Source organism: Tenrec ecaudatus, chromosome 1 (assembly GCF_050624435.1).
Source record: "Tenrec ecaudatus isolate mTenEca1 chromosome 1, mTenEca1.hap1, whole genome shotgun sequence".
Lineage (NCBI taxonomy): Eukaryota > Metazoa > Chordata > Mammalia > Afrosoricida > Tenrecidae > Tenrec > Tenrec ecaudatus.
Genome location: NC_134530.1, coordinates 130,765,774 through 130,783,069, shown reverse-complemented (window position 1 = coordinate 130,783,069; position 17,296 = coordinate 130,765,774). Strand labels below are relative to the sequence as shown.

The following is a 17,296-nucleotide window of genomic DNA, read 5'->3' as shown; positions in this document are numbered from 1 at the left end:
ATCGTTGTTAATTGATCTTCAGCACACTTGTATTTTCTGTGAGATCAATGACACTATTCTGTCATTTGCTTGTTCTTGGGTCCTCTTTCTTTGTAATGGGCACAGATATGCATCTCTTACAGTCTGTTGGCCAGGTAGCTGTCCTCCACCATTTCTTAAGATCAGCGAGTAACTTCTTCCAGTGCTTCATCGGCTTGTTGAATCATACTAATATGTGTTTATGGAGACTTTGTTTTTGAGTGCTGCTTTTAGTGCATCTTAAATTTAGTCCTCCACTCTCATTAGTTCTTGCTCATATGGCCCCTCTTGAAATGCTTTAATGTTGAGTAGTTCTTTTGGACACATTAACTCTTTATATGCTTTCCATCTCCTTGTGATGCTTCCTGCGACGAGGAAGCGCAAATAGAATTATTATGAAAGAAGAAGATCAATGCTATCATGCTCCTATGAGACGAAAATATTAAGAATTCCATTTTGAATAAGCTGGGTTTCAGGAGCCAACTGGAAGACAGGAGAGCAACTGGTGCAGAGATCAGAGACTTAATCCAGAACCGTGAGCTTCAGATTTCAGGCACATGGTATCAGTTAGTGGGGTCATCTTATGTGATTTCCTTTTTGAAATGAATTTAATTAATGGTAAAATTTGGCTAGGTTGTCTATAAAAATTATTGGATTATGAAATTTGTGTTTTTGTTTCCTTTACATGTTATGTGGAACTCATCCAACAGCTACAGCAATAGACTCAGATCTACCGAAGATCTAGGAAATAATACAGGACTGCAGAGGATTTTGTTCTCATACACATCGCTTTGTCATGAGTTGTAACTGACTCAACAACAATTTATAGCAACAACAGTGAATGTTAATAATGGAGTTGCTATATAAATTCTATTTATGTATCAATTTTATTTGTATTCAAAGTGAGTTGTTTGGTCAGCCGATAATGAGTGATAAACCCCTTGCTTCAATTTTTCAGGAAACCAGACCTTGAAATAGCCTTAAAGCATTTTAATAAAATATGGTTTGCCTGGCGTCCCCCAAATCAGCTCTGTTTACAAATAACCATCATCTACCACAGATTGGAGACTATCATGTTTTAGAGATGCAAAAGCAAGGAGCCCAAATCCTTATCTACATGGAGTTTACTATATAGCAAAAGAAACAGGCTAATAAATAATTTCAGTGTGCAGAGTTATAGAAAAATTGCATGAAAATATTTTTTGAAATAAGAAAGTCTTTGTAAATTAAAATAAATTCCCCATGCAACATCTATGTGTTTCTTGGAGACATTGGGGGAAGAAAAGTGATTGTTTGGACTTGTTTGTTCACAAGTATCTTTTCCTTTCACACTCGTCACAGAAGGTTTTGAGGAGAAATGTGCAGTCAGGAAAAGACACTTTGAAGCAGAAAAATGTAATAGCTTTCACAAGGGCACACACACCCAACAGGAGAGGGCTTTCTAAGGTCTTGGGGTAATATTCAAATATGGAGAAGAAAATAATGATACAAAGTTTATTAATGCCCCATATATTAAATTCTTCCCACACAGGTGTAGGGCTCGCTGCCAAATCTGGATGGTAAACAGTATTGTAATCTATGCATGTTATTTTTCTCTTAATCACCAATGCAGTTACTTCTTAAAATAAATAATGTATTTGTCATAACTTGAATGCTGATGGTATCATGTTTGTTATATAACAAAATTTTATTTCATTTTATTTGTGCAGAATTATTATGGAGCTGCTAAGATGATTTTATCTGACAACCCACTTGGTTTGACGTGTGGAATGGTTTGTCCCACCTCTGATCTTTGCGTTGGTGGATGCAATTTATATGCTACTGAAGAAGGACCAATTAATATTGGTGGACTACAGCAGTTTGCTACTGAGGTAGGAAAACGTTCATGTTTTGTTTTGTTTTTCCCTGTCCACCCCCTTTCAGAAAAAAGGATCTTAAACTTATTTAAATTCCTGGTGCTGTGTTGATATCCAACATTTTTAGTGTGTTACACAGCTAATGTGTAAGTATTTTTTTTTTTTGCAACAAGCAGTATTTTATTCAGCAACTTGGCTACAGACGTGAAATTTTATAACACCATATGTCAATTGAGTTGAAGCCACATAAGATTATTGAAATACTTTCACTGAAGTTATATAAATTATAAGATCTGAAAATATAACTTATTCCTTAAAACTGCATTTGAATATGGCTGGAGGACCCTGTTATGAAAAGGTGTCCTGCTTAAGCGATCCTTTCCCTTAAAACTCAAGCTAATAAATTTTGAGAAGCCTTGAAAATGAAATCCAATTTTTTAACACTAAAATTTGCTAAATGTTGTGACTTACAGATTGGAAATAGGTCTGTTATTTGAACATGGATTTATAACAAAATATGAAAGCATGTCTACACTATTTATTTTATAATCTGTGATCACGGCATTCTCTTTGTGTGAATCCTTTGTAAGTGATTTTGATTCACTGAGACATCCTTGCGCTCTCTGGGGTTTCCTAGTTGGGATCAATTACCAGGTCAATTCCCATGCATCATTTAAACAATCAGCTTATATGGAGGCGACAAGCAAGATTTTGTGATCCTTTGGGACCAGGTGGCTAGAGAGCCGAATGAACTGCCTGCCAACACTAGCTTTTTAGTCAATGATTTTCCTATGAGGTTTTGTCAACTTAAACACAACACACGCTTTCCTTTTAGGACCCATCTGATGACATCCCTCAAGCTTAAGTCTCACTTTGCTTTTATTAATAAATCAGGGTTCTTCCTTCCCTGCTATCTGACAGGTTAATTCGAAGCAGTCTCCTGGGAATGAGAAAATAGAAACAATTTGATGCTGTGAATTGTTGCAATAAATTCTTGGATTTAATTTCTTTTCTTACCAAATTCAAAGCTGCACCAGGCTTATTTTACCAGTTCAAAGTATAATCTTTACAACCTGAGACAATCCTTAGTTGATTGAGATTCACTTGAATTCCTCCTCATGTTTCTTTGGGGACACAAGGTTTCTTCATTGAACTGCGGCACACTTGTACAATATGGAGTAAGTGAAAGGTCGGATATTATGTATATAAACTAACACAACACTTTGAATCTAAATGAGATAAAATAAGGTTAGTTTTTCAGTGACCTGATAGTAAAGGAGAAAGCGGAGACATCCTTGCTCTGGGCACTCGCACTTCATTCTATGGCGGTCCATGGATGTTATACATGATTGAGGAGAAACTTACTAAAATTTGAGAGTGGCCACACTTAGAAATTTCTAGAGTTATTGCCTAATAAGGCGTATTCATACCTAAGGACTGTAATTCAAAATCTTAGCGACTTGAGTAATTTTGAGTGGGGATGTACTTTTCTTCTTTTCCATTAGTTTTTATGTAGTGGGTAGCTGCAAATACACTCACGCCTTACTTACCAAATGAACTAGGTTCCTAGGACCAGGTGGTACAAGAAAAATTACTACGATGTGAAAATGGACAATGATCACAGCAGATCACAAATGACACCACTGTAGGTTTATGAAATGTCAGCGTCCTGTAACTGTCAAATCACACCATTACGAAATTGCCAAATTACGGAGCATCATGGCCTAGACATGTGGGTACCTAATTTTTGTACCTCCAGCCCTCATTATTCTCCTCGTGCACTTGGCCAAGTGTGTGTCAATTAAGCACAAAACAGTCATATGTAGATTTTTATTGTCATGAATGTGAAATGTCAGATTGTAAGACATTTGATAAGTGAGGAGTAGTTATATATCCATCAAATCATAAATGGAACACTCTTGCTAGAAATACCAAGAAGAATGTTCCATTTCATTCTTTGGGTTTTTTTTTAATTTGTCCACTGAAAACCCCAGGGTATCCTTTACCTAACTTTGCCCACATGTCAAAGATGTTGTGAAGATTAGAAAATGATCAGCTGCACATTGATTAACCTTCAGTACAAAATATATATAAAATGCAACATATTATTTGCCTCAAGCTACTATTGCCTTGGATCTGTAAAATAAAGTAAAACTTGATACAGATTTTTTGAATTGTTTGAAACAAATTATTCCTTTTTTATCTATAAAGAAATAGAAATCTATTTTGCAACCTCATTAAGTAAAGATTAGTTAGGTAGACTAAATAGATTAAATAGTGTAATATTTTTCTAAATTGGCTCCCTTACCCAGTTTACGTGAATTTGAAAATACCTACCCAGTAGTTTACCATTATTGGTTTAGGTCCGTGCTTTTCAGATATCTTCCATTTGAGGATGGGTGTCTGATTTGGGGTGGCTCCAAGAATTAATCACACAAAGAACAGCCTGCAGTAGAATCAGACCAGCTGTTTTGTGTGTGTGTGTCGTACATTGTTATTACTATTCAGTCCTTTTCTGTTCCCACATCGGCAGGGTAATGACTGTGACGCTGTTTCAGACCCTCTGTGAGCCCCTGGGGCAAAGAGGCTGCAAGGGTGATTCTGATTCAATAGAGAAGGCAATGTTTTCCTTGTTCAATCAGGTGTAACAATATTGCTTCAATAAAAAAACTTGGAAACAATACTTTGTTGTGGATTTATTATCTATCTCCTGAGAGTTTTAAAAATTTTAAGTAAAAATGTAACTTGAACATTTTAGTTTGAAATGTGCTTTGAGTATTTAATTGAATATTTTAAAAAACCATAAATTCATTACTTTTAATATGAAGTTAATACTTTCACATTTAATTAATGAATTATTGAAAAACAAAGACTGATGAATTTTGTACACATTGCCTAAGGTTTGAAAAAAGTAATCGTAAATAGAATATTAGTTACATGTCAATTTTCTTAATAGTATTAAATTGTTATGGGGATTAATTAGAAAAATTCATACTTAAATGTAATGGTTCTAAAGTTAACTTCAAATACTAAAATGATTGAGTGCTAGGGTATGGTTACTTATAATTACTCCCTTAATTATATATTTTTCAGAAATTACAAGGTTATAAAATTGTTATCTGAAGATCATTTTTCTCAATACCCTATTTTACACAGATAATGTGCACATTATTTACATTTGAAAATGGCACAACCTCCTAGTATATTATTTACATATGTATGCTATGCTTATGTGTTATTTACAGGGGAATATTATATGTGAAAACAAAGTAAATATGAAATTATTTTAATATCTAATAAAATATTGCCTTGTGCAGTCACTATTTCTTGGAACTTTTATTAAAATAATTTAAGTAAAATTATTTTATAAATATTTTTAAAATTTCAACATATTTTTAACGAATAAAAATGCAATTCCATATTGTTGAACACTTACCTGAGAAAATAGCCCTTAGTTTTTTTTAGCATCACTTAATAAGGTTCTTTTTAAAAAAATATCACTGCCCTTTTGCTATCAAACATTTCTTGTCCACTAACGTATATTACTTTTACAAATGTAAAAGTGTTCCCTGCAACTGAAAGTTTTGTTAGCTGTTTTTGATTTTATTAAACATGTCTCATGAAGCTGACAGCCTTTACATTCCTCTTCCAGTTTAGCATTCTGATTAATAGTTCAAGCTGATCAACATTGTTTGCTTCCTAATAAGTAGTTCTTAGGAATTATAAACATGAGTTTCTCTGGTGAATGTTGAAATTTGGAAAATATTTTTATGCTTATTGATCACTCAGATTTTTCCTCTGTGAATTTTTCCCATTTGGTGAAATTGTGAAGGAAATTTCTAATTATTTATGATAACTGCATGATGTATCTCAGTGTTTTCAGTATAGAAAGTCAGTGAACTTAATGCCAAGTATTGTAAGGTTTGTAATTTACAGACTGTTTTGTAGCATCCATAATTTTATATAACACAGTTTTGTACATGGGAGGAGAGCGTTTTCTTCTACCTCATTGTTCTAGTTGGGCAGCTTCATATTTATACCAACCCTCTTACTGACTTTAGTGTTATGACCTTTTTGAAATCTCATGTCTTTTTTATTTGTGAACTCTTTTTCTTCAGAATGTTATTGACTCTCCTGGAGCCTTTAAATATGGAAATGAGATTTTTTCTTGACGATGAAAGAAGTAATACATAACTATATACCAATGGATTATAACAGTTTAATTCTATATTTATTGTGGGTAGAAATAATTAAAATCAAGTTGAACAGTTCTCAAATTCTAATAGAAATATATACTTATAGATTTATGTAGCCAAGTATTATGCAATTACATTGACAAGCAAATATAGCAGTGTTGTTTTAGTCTGGGTTCTCTAGAGAAACAAAGCCAGGGATATTAACTTATGTATATAAAAGTGTATATCCACACAATGCACACCCCCTCAGCTGCAGAGTGTCAGTGTCACTCACCATATGCCCTTCCCTACTTAGGCAGTTTACAGTACTGGGGAACCAGGAAGCCAGAAGATGTGCCAGGACGCAGGAGGACAGAGCAAGTGATGAGGGGACCACAGAGTGTTGGAGGCAGAATCTAGTGGCAACATAAGGGACACTGGCTTTAATCCTAAGAAAACAATTTCAGTATTCAGGTCAACAGGAAGAAGAGGGCCAGTTTTCCAAAGCCTGGTTATAGACATGAATTTTGGCCATACCTTCAGGAGACTTCATCATGCCTGACTGCTACACTACTGAGACTCCTAATCAAGTTGGCACAAAACCTACCTATTACAGTTACTTAAATTATGTCAAGGTCTGTGGTAACAGAGTAGATTAGCTATTGAGTTTCTTTATGCAAAGTTAGCCATTCTAACCCATCAGCACCTCCATCAGAGAGAGATGAGTCTATTTACTCAAAGGTTTAAAATATCAGAAGTCCTAAGAAACAGCCCCTCTCTGCCCTAGAGAGTCACTGTAAATAAAGTCAATTCTATGGCAATAGCTTAAATGACATCAACATTAATATTTTGCTTAAACATTTAATAAATAGCTTGAATTTTTTTAAATGACATGCTTCTTGCAGTTAGCTTGAGTTATTTTCTTTAGTATAACTATTCTTCTGCCACACCTTTATGTAACGGACCTAACCTAAATGCCTTAGACTTTTACAAACATAGTTAAGGAAAATACACAATTGTGTATTATAATTAAAAACAGAGCACTGCATGTTCTTTATCAATATATTTCTGTGAAAAAAACTTCTCTACCAACTTTTAAAAAATTGGATTTATGATGATGATAACTGTTACAGGGATGGGCGATGGAGGGGATGGGGGATTTCTGGAGGGAACAGTGAGGGCGGGAGGAGGAGGGAGCACTAGAACTGAAAGTGACTGCACAGCTCAGTTTGAAGGCATGATGGTGACCCTGGCAGGATGGTGGGGAGGCTCTAAGAGAGCTGTGGTGGTGATTGTACAACTCCCCTTGATGTGATTGAATGATTGATCTATTCAGTTGTATGATATGTGAATTATGTGGCAATAAAATTGGGGGGGGAATATATATTTTTACATACATTGTTATGTGGATTTCCAATAGCTTTATAAATAAGGTTGTCAAAATACATACTTTAGGCATTGTAAAGAGACATTATTAATAATTATTCCAGCACATTTTAAATGTCTATTCCAAGCAAACTGACTTGTATAAATATTCAGTGTAATAAGCTTCTACTAGGGAAAGATTCAATTAATCAAAGAAATATTGACTAATAATTGATTAAAAACAAATACCATTACAGACCGATTCTAACCTACAAATACTGAGAAACATCTTAGTTACTGAAGAAATAAAAGCTCACAGCAAAAATTTCTTATTGAACATCATATAAGTATTTTCAGTGGCATCCTGGGATTTATAATTCAATATTCATTCATTTGTTTTTCATTTAGTTTGGGAGGTGATTAAACCATGATACAAAGGTAAGTATGGGGCGGTACAAAAGGTATGATTGTAATATGTTATACTTTGTATTATATCACATTTAAATGTTGATATAACACTCTTTGAAGCTTATATTCTAGGAATTTATTTTCTCATTTTGGGTGTGAGAGAACTAAGAATCAAGGAGATTAGAAATTGCTGTATTAAACAAATTCTTTTTGTTTTTAAGCACTAAACACACTCTTGTCGCCCCAAACTATGTTTCATACTTCACTTCCAGATTTATCCTCAGAATAACCCCCTAGATAAATGTCACCACCTCTTTTGAATACATGAGAAACAAGAGACACAATGAAATTAATTAATTACTTTGAACGGACATTTTGTAATGAGCAGCTATGGAATACAATACCAGTGCTTTCATCTCTACTACTTTCTGAACTTTCCCTTGCCCTACATTATGTTATTAGACACTGACACAAATTCAATGTAAACTCAGGCTTTTGAAGTGCAAGTCACAGCATTATCTCTGTATACTTTGTTAACTCAACCAATTTCATCTCAGCCATGTACTTCACAAAACCTTGGTTTTCTGTTAGATATGAATAACTACATAAAACTCAGCGAGGTGGAACAAGCACAAATAGTTTGGTAATTTCCTGATGTACACCTGCAATCAAAGGGCTTTTATTTCTTGTCATTTTTGAGGATGATTGGAATGGTACCTGTATCATTATAAATCGGCATCGAGAAGTAAGCTCACATTTTGTGGGATCTGAGGTTATTAAATTTGGGGTCCTTTATCTGAAAACATATGCAAAGTATTACTGTAGTTGAAATTTCTAATGCAGGCCTTGAACTGGGGAGTTCTAAAGAGCGATGTTTTACTGAAAGTGTAATTTGGAACCTAAATCTGACTTTGTGATAGCTGGCACATAAGGAAATTAAGAATATGTTTGATACGTATTGATATAGTTGAACAACCTGGACAATAAAATCTTTAGTTCATGTATCTAATCTTAAATCAAGATAAGTTGCCACAATAGTGAATAATGACCAGTACTTATGACTGATACCTCTTACAGGCCACTAATATATAGAGTTTGGGTTAGAGAATAGTTGTTAGAAAATTGATATTGCATATTTACATTATTGTCCCAAATTTGCAGTCTCTGCATGTAATTATACTCAACTCTCAATAATTTGTGAATATGTTCTGCTTTCAGAAGAGGAAAAGTATAGTTAGTTCTTGGAAGAATATGAATAACATTTATGTAAAGGCTATAATTTGTATCTCTTTGAAATGTTGCTCTCTAGGGTACAAATGCAAATGAATCTTTATTTGTGTCTCTCTTTTTGTTATCAATACAGTTATTTATCAATCTACATTAATATAGTGGAATAATGTCTTAATCTTTTCCAAAAATCCATAGAAATCTATTGAATATGCTCAGGGTTGGCACAATGATTGATGGTAAAACTGTAAGAGTGGATGGATCACTAGATTTTGGTTTGCTTAACATTTTATAGTAATATATATAATTTCTTAACAAAATAATTTATAGAGATTTGAAGCAAAATTTTGAAATTTACAAAAATTCCATGGTTGTTATGATTATTTGGTACTAGTTTTTTGTGGTTAATTTGATATTTATAATTTTAAATATAGACACTTTTTGGACAACTTACAGCTTAGAAGGATGAATTATTAAGGTTTGAGTGTCAACATTGCAAAAGTACATGAGTAGCATGGTCAAATATATGTCAATACATGTCAACATTGCAAAAATACATCATGTATTTTTGCAAAGCAGTGTTAGGGTATGAATGTGAGCTAGAGTGGATATAGTTTCAGATAAAATCAGTGAACTACAAAACCAACCAAGCCCATTGTCATTGAGTTGATTCTGACTCAATAGTTCAGAGAAACACACAGAATGCAATGAAGAGATATGAAGAAATGAAAGGAAAGGCAGAGAGTAAGGAGCTTATATGATTGGAATGTGCTTACAGGAGGATTCCGATGTCAAGAGAGATCATCCTAACAGGGACACTTAATGCGATTACAACAGACAATTTTTCAGAAGAAAGGAAAGATGCAAGTCTTTCACCTAGATACATTATTGTCATATTGTGAAATACTGAAGTTAAAGAGAAATAGGTTGCTGTAAAACAAATCACAATCAGAATGTAAATGTTAGAAAACAAGACACATAATTAGCTAACATTATCTCCATAATTCATATGAGCTAAACTTTCCTAATGCAACATGTGACTATCAGTGTTAATTACAAACAAAGACGAGAACTCTCTTGAGAGAATATTGAAAATAAGGTGGCTAAAAAGTGTCCTATGCAAACACCAACCACAAGAAGTCAGTGTAATGATATTAATACTGAAAAAATAGAAAAATACAGAATAATGGAATAAAAAGAATAATAGAAGGAAAATATTGAAAAATTGATGAAAATAAACAATAAAAATAAAATTGAGTTTATAAAAGTTGATTTCTTAAAAGTTTTAAAAAATAAACTGATATATAAATAACAGCGTAGAACACACAAAAATTAGTAAGGTTTCAGTTGCCGGGAGAGACAATAAAATTGGAGCAGAAATAAATGAAAAAGAAGCAAGAAAAACAGTAAAAGTATTAAGACTACATTCAATTCTTTTGAAGGATTAATTCAAAAATTACTGTTAAATCTAAAAAGAAAAAAAGAGAAGATAATCATGCAAATTGCATGAATAAGAAATTTAATGGGTAAAATTACAACAGCCTTAACTGAAATAAAAAGGATAATAACAGAATACAAAAAGGTATATATTTTTTACATATTTGAAAACATGGAAGAAATGTATGAAATTCTGTATACCAACTGCCTGTCTAAACACAAATGGACTTAAGTAGAAAAGTTGAGCAAATACATAACAAAAGAAGAAATTATCAGTTATTTAAAAAGTCCTAACTCAAAATTCAGGTCCCAGATAACCTCACTGGCAAATTCCACCACTTAAGAAAAGTATTGACCCCATTCCTTTCAAATGTAGAGAATACAAAGGGATGGACTATTCCCAAATTAAATCTGGGAAACAAGAATAATCTTGATACCCAAATCAGACAAAGACATCATGGCACTTGCTGTGATTCTTCTAGCCAAAATATTTGTAACTCCCATTAAATGACTGACTGGAAAAATGAAAATGATGTGTATAGGATTCTAACTTTGGGATTGACTGATTCTGTCATCCATTAGATTTAAAGTTAGAAATCTCCGAAGCTGTATTGAGGTTCTCCCAACCCTCAAGATGATGAGCCAGAAACAGTGTGTGCCCCTTGGATTCTAAGATTTGTGTGTGTGAACCTCCTTTCTCCCAGCACCAGAGGACTGCATCATCAGAGAGGTGGAGGAGAACTGGGGGAAGCCCAGCGAAAGGTAAAACTGCAAACCAAATATGGCGCGCATTGGGGCAGGAGGCTCCCCTTAGAGTGAAGGAAGAAACAAATTCTATTCTGCCGATGACAAACTTTCCTTGCTAAAAGCCAGGACGATTTGAAGCCCTTGCTGATGAAGATCAAGAACTACAACCTTCCTTATCTATTGCAACTCAATGCATAGGAGACCGAAATCTTCACAGATGGAATAGACGACATAATAATAAAAGGAGAAAGGATTGAAGTGTACAAGGATTTCATTTCACTTGGATCCACAATCAATGCTTAAGGAAGTAGGAGCGAGAAAAGTTGAACAATGCGTCGTATGAAGCAATATTGATGCTCACGGCTTCTTTAAAATGTTAAAGAGCAAAGATATCATTTTAAGGATTGAGATATTTCTGACCCCAGCGTGGCATTTCTAAACACAATATGCACATGCACATATAACAAAGAACAAGAAAGGTCAAGGAAGAAATTTGCACTTAGGAGGTTGGTGAAAAACACAGTACCAAGGACTGCCAGAAAAACAAACATGTGTATTGAAGTATAATCTTTAGGAGCTAAGATGGTGAAAATTTGTCTCACATCCTTGGACATATTGTCAGGAAAAATAACCACCATTGGAAAGAGCCTCAAGCTTGGTTCAGTGAAAGAGAGGTTTAGTGGGGAAAAAAAGATGCCCTTGGATAAGGCAGGATGCTACAGTAACTGCCATTATGAACTCAAATCATAAGAATTATGACTATGGCACAAGACTGAGCCTTGTTCCATTTTGTTTTGCTTTGAATCAGAACAGACTACATAGTGTGCTACAGAACATTTAGAGGTCAATATTCCCAAGTAGCATAGATAAAAAATTTTCCACAAAATCATAGCCAATTGAACTCAACAACATATCCAAAAGTTAAGATTCAAGGTTCTTGATTTGAAAGTTCAGATCAAATCAATTAATGTTCAAGCTTTGAAAACTAATGAATGTATCCACCACATGAATAAAACAAAGAAGAGAACCATGTGATCATAGGAATGCAAAAAGGAACTTGACAAAATCCAAATCAAAGTTTGATTAGAAAATCCAATAAAATAGGAAAAGAAGGTAAAATTTTCTAAATAAGGGCATGTATACAAAAATAACAGCCTACATTAATCTTAAAGAAAGTCAGAGCATTCCCCTTATGAACGGAAATTGCACATAAATGCCTTTTATCATCATTCCTTTTTCATATTGGCTCAGGAGTCTTAGCCAGTGTTATAAAGCAAGGAAAGCAAATAAAAAATATCCACATTCAAAGAAAAGTAAAACTCTGTATTTTCAGATGATACAATCCTAAAGACTCAACAAGAAAATTATTGGAAAGATTCAGAAAAAAGTTAATGATTTATTTAGAGGAAGTCAGGAAACAAAGTATCATTTACAAAGCAACCCAGAAATTAAATACTCAGGAATGAATGTAACCAGAGAGAAGAAAACTCATAGAAGAAGAGAACAAATTTCAAAGCGAGATATGTATTAAATGGAGGAAGAAATATGCTCTTTAGAGAAAAATGAAATAGGACCTATATTTCCCACTCTGTGAAAACATAAGCTCACAATTGACCAATGACATCAATATAAAACCTGGACCTATAAAGGCCCTAAATGAAGTATTAGAGTTAAATGTAGGGGCCCAAATACCAATATAATTGAGAACACAAACAGCGCCGATGGCAACCTAGACTAGAACCTCCTAGATATTAAACATTTAATTGGATCAAACTATTTTACAAGAGAGAAACTACAGACTGGAAACAAATATAAATGATATAACAGACAAGGGATTAATATTTAATATATTTTTTAAACTTTAACAACAAAAAGAAATAAACCAAATGTAAAATGGACAAAGGACTTGAATAAACACGTCATCAAAGTAGCTATTCAGAAGACCAATATGCGTATGCATAATCCATAATTACTGGAGAGATGCAAATCATAATGAAATAGAAAATCATCCCAGCATTTTAGCAACATTTAAAAAATATTTTAAAAACATGCCAGAGATGGTATGGAGAGGCTGACCTGATTTTATATTACTGGTGGGGCTATACCAGGGAAATAGCTCTGGAAAATGCTGTGACATCACCTTAAAAATTTTTTAAAATATGACAACAATCCCTGTTATTGGCATATATTATAGAACAATAAAAGTTATAGCATGAATGTATATATGCACATTTATTGTTCACCAAAACACTATTTACAATGGAAAAAAATGAAAACACACTAAATGCCTATCAATTAAAGAAAAGATATGGTACCTACACACAATAGAATGCTAAAGGATACTATGCAATGCTAAAGAATCATGATGACTCTGAAACACCTCATAGCCTGGATGAACCTAAAGAACATGATACTTAGTGAAATATGTTAATCATCACAGGACAGATGTTCTATGAGACCACTATTGTAAAAAGTCAGGATAAAACATTCACAGGAAAGCAAGTTTCCTTGGTTTTATCGCTCCCAGCGGTGATAGGAAAAGAGAGTGAGTTATTACTAGAGGGTACCTACCACCACCTATTGCCAATGAGTCAATTTTGACTCATAGGGACTATATATGACAGAGTGAAAATGCTTTATAGGGCTTCAATACAGTACATCTCTTATGGAACATGCTTCTGTACCTTCTGAGGCTGGATGATAGACACTAATAAATTTGGGTCAAAATGAAGACAATATACAATAGTAAAGAAGTCAGAAATAAAAGTTGGAAGACAGTTGGAGAAATTCAAGAATTAAAGGCAACAGAGGTAAATATTGCTATATACACAATCCTGCAATAAGGTACAAGTAGTGCATAGATAGACACGCAGGCTGAATGGGTGTGAAAGGAGAGATTGGGAGTATATCCATGACTATATAGAGATTTTACAGAGGATGTTTGTACAGAGGAATATTTCTATTCACTGAAAATATAATCATGTATGAGACAAAGAAATGAAACTTTCACATAATCAAATTCCTTAAGGATGTGAGTTGCTGGATCTGAGGGCCAGGAGCGTGGTCTCAGAAGACATCCATGTTAATTAGCATAGCAGTCCAAAAAGACAGTGTTCTGCATGGGACCTTGGTGACTAGCAATGGAGGTTTTTAAAAATTCTTTAGCAGCCATAGGTTGTTATTATTAGGTACCATTGAGTCAGCTCAGACGCATAACAGCTCTATGCACAACAGAGGAGAACACTGCACTATTCTTCCCATCCTCACAATTGTTCCTCTGCCGGAGGCCATTGATGCAGTCACTGTGTCAATCCTTCTCCTTAAGGCCTTCCTGTGTTTCACTGGCCCTTCACTTTACCAAGAATTTTATGGGGATTAGAAACTTTGCCTAGAAGAACCACATTAATGAATTGACTGCCATTCTAGTTAGCTGTGGAAAGGCTACACGAGGGTAAGTAAAAGATATGGTTACACATTACAAAATATTTATTGAACAAATATGTCAATATGTGCAGCTGTTATTCATTCTCAACATGTCCACTTTCTAGGGCTGTATTGCTGAAAAGTCAGCCTATCTCTAATTTTCCAAAAATCTGCAGTCTTCAGCTTACACTAACATTAAGCTGCACTTTTGGCATGCTCAAGGAACTCAAATTATTATTTTTCTTTAAACATCTTTTGGGGAACAAAAAGAAGTCTGAAGGGGTGTGATGAGTTATGTAGAGTAGATTGGAAAAGGCATCCAACTCAATTTCCCTGCAGTCGTCCATGCTACTACCTCTTGACCAAGAAACAGGTGTATTGTGATGTGGGAGGGGGGGATACTTGGCAGAACTTTTCCACCAAGATTTTCTCAACAAGTCAGTTTTCAGTTTTCTAAAAATGTCTTTATAATTAACCTCAGTATTATCATGTGCCCCTCAAGAAAATCTCCTAAGATTACCCCCTTTGGATTAAAAAAACAAAAACAAAGCCCCATAACTTTTGAGCTGGTGTATTGCCTTAAAATTAACTGGTTTAGTAGATTCCCCCCAGAAGCTGCCATTTGTTTTGCACTTTGAAAGATACTCTAATGATATCAAGGCAATGTGTCACTTTTCTGTAGCTCTCCATGATCATGGGGACATATTCAAATGTGCTTTGTTTGGAATAATCTGTATGATTTGAAAACCTAGAGCAATACTTTTTGACTCATACGCTTAGGTTTATATTCATAAATCATTACTAAATATTATTTTTTCTAAACAACACCCAATTAGAAATAGAGAAAACATGCCCAAATATAAACAAAAACTAAAAAATATATATTTTTGGAAATTAAGACAGTGTAAGTAATTTAAGGGTTAAAGAATATATTCCAGTAGACAGGGCAAAATCTTTAGAATTTCCAATGACAATTTGTGAGATACAATCACTGGGAGATACAACCACTGTAATCTTTACCTGAAAATGTATAGTGTTAAATATCCATAACAGAGCAAACAAAAGCTTTTGTATAAAGAGTTAAATCTTTCTCTCAAGGAGCTAGAAATGTCGCTCCTGGTTGGGGGCAGGGGGGGGGGTTGGGGAGTGGGGAGTGGAAGGGGGGGGTGCTAGATGGAGGGTAGGGAGAAAGAGAGAGTAAGAATAGTGGTGTGAAATTCTTAAAATAAGAAAATGAGAACAAAGGAAGCATAATGAAATGAAACATAAAAGCAAAACTAGTGCTGATCAACCAAACAAAAGCTGACACTTTGAAAATAAATGACTAAATGATTTTCTGGCATACAATATAATAAGCCTTACATTTTAATTATGGCTGCCTTCTAATTACTGCTCTTTTATTAATTTATTAATCAACTTATAAATAGCATTGGCTCCCTAATTAATCATTGCTGCTTTTTTAAAAGAAAATTCATATTACCAGTGAAAGAGACAATTATATTTTTGGTCAAAAATCTTGATGACTTCATTTTATCTGAGATAAAGTAACATTTCAATTTGTAGTTAGAAAATTGATTGCCTTGCCCCTGTCAGCTTTAGTTTCCAACTCCTGTGTTAAACACATATCTGAGTGACTAACCAGAAATTAGGCAATGTCTGGGTGCTAAGGATATAATAGTGAACAAGATAGGAACGATGCTAACACAGAAAATGTACTTCCTAATGAGAAAAGGCTTAAGCAAGTAAGTACATTGAAGTATTGAGAGAGGGACATGAGAGAGTGCTGGAGAACCTGTCACTGGGAAATCTAACACATTGTCTATCATGGAAAGGAAGTTGAGTTGAGGAGGTGCAATTTATACAGAATCTTGAAAGATATTCATTAAGTAAAGGAAAGTTAGGGGTAGGAGATCATTTAAGACAAAACAGCATGAGCAAATCTTGCAGACTAGTAAGGGATTTTGTAAGTCAGTTTGGATCTGCATATGATACTAGATTAGTAGCTGCTCTTAACCAAACAGATGCAGCCATGTTATAAAATTATAGTATTTCAATTTAAACCATTTAATTCATTCTGACTTCATATTCTGATCTGCATGGTATATCATCATAATTAGAATATAAATCATAGTGTGGAAATAATAATTTATCAGTCGGTTCCTTTGTCTATAAATAAGCAGTCATACACAATTTTAAAGATGGCGAAGATTGAAGATAAAAATATTTTGCACCTATGACAGTGTCTGGTAAGAGAAAGGGTTAAGCACAGAATGTTTTCATTATTAATTTTTTCAATTGTCACAAAAAATGGCTAACACAATCACTCTTCTAAGTTTATGGCTGATATTCAGAGAGGTGAAGCCCTTGCCAAAATAACACAGTAGTTTTGGTTGCTATTTGTTTTTAAGATTCAGCCTTTGTATCTTTATAAAAAGTTAGTTTCCTTCTGGGTAATGATTTTTTCTTGGGTGTCAAACACATCATATATGAAAATGAGCTTAGCTTATTATACATTGTGTTGAAATAGTCTTTATGTATGTAAGATGTATCAATGGCCAGTAACCCAAGCGACTCTTGATGGAAAGATCTGTGTATCTCTTTGGTGCTGCTTACGTGTAGCACACAGAGGGTACAAATAAG

General features: G+C 34.0%; 1 protein-coding gene across 1 annotated transcript in view; it reads left to right on the top strand.

The window, feature by feature from the left end:
- Window positions 1-17,296, top strand: part of DPYD (dihydropyrimidine dehydrogenase) — a 1,117,227-nt gene that overhangs the window by 299,793 nt on the left and 800,138 nt on the right. The window contains exon 5 of the mRNA XM_075558725.1: window positions 1,728-1,889. Coding sequence (XP_075414840.1) covers window positions 1,728-1,889 — 162 coding nt within the window. The remainder of the gene's footprint in view (window positions 1-1,727; window positions 1,890-17,296) is intronic.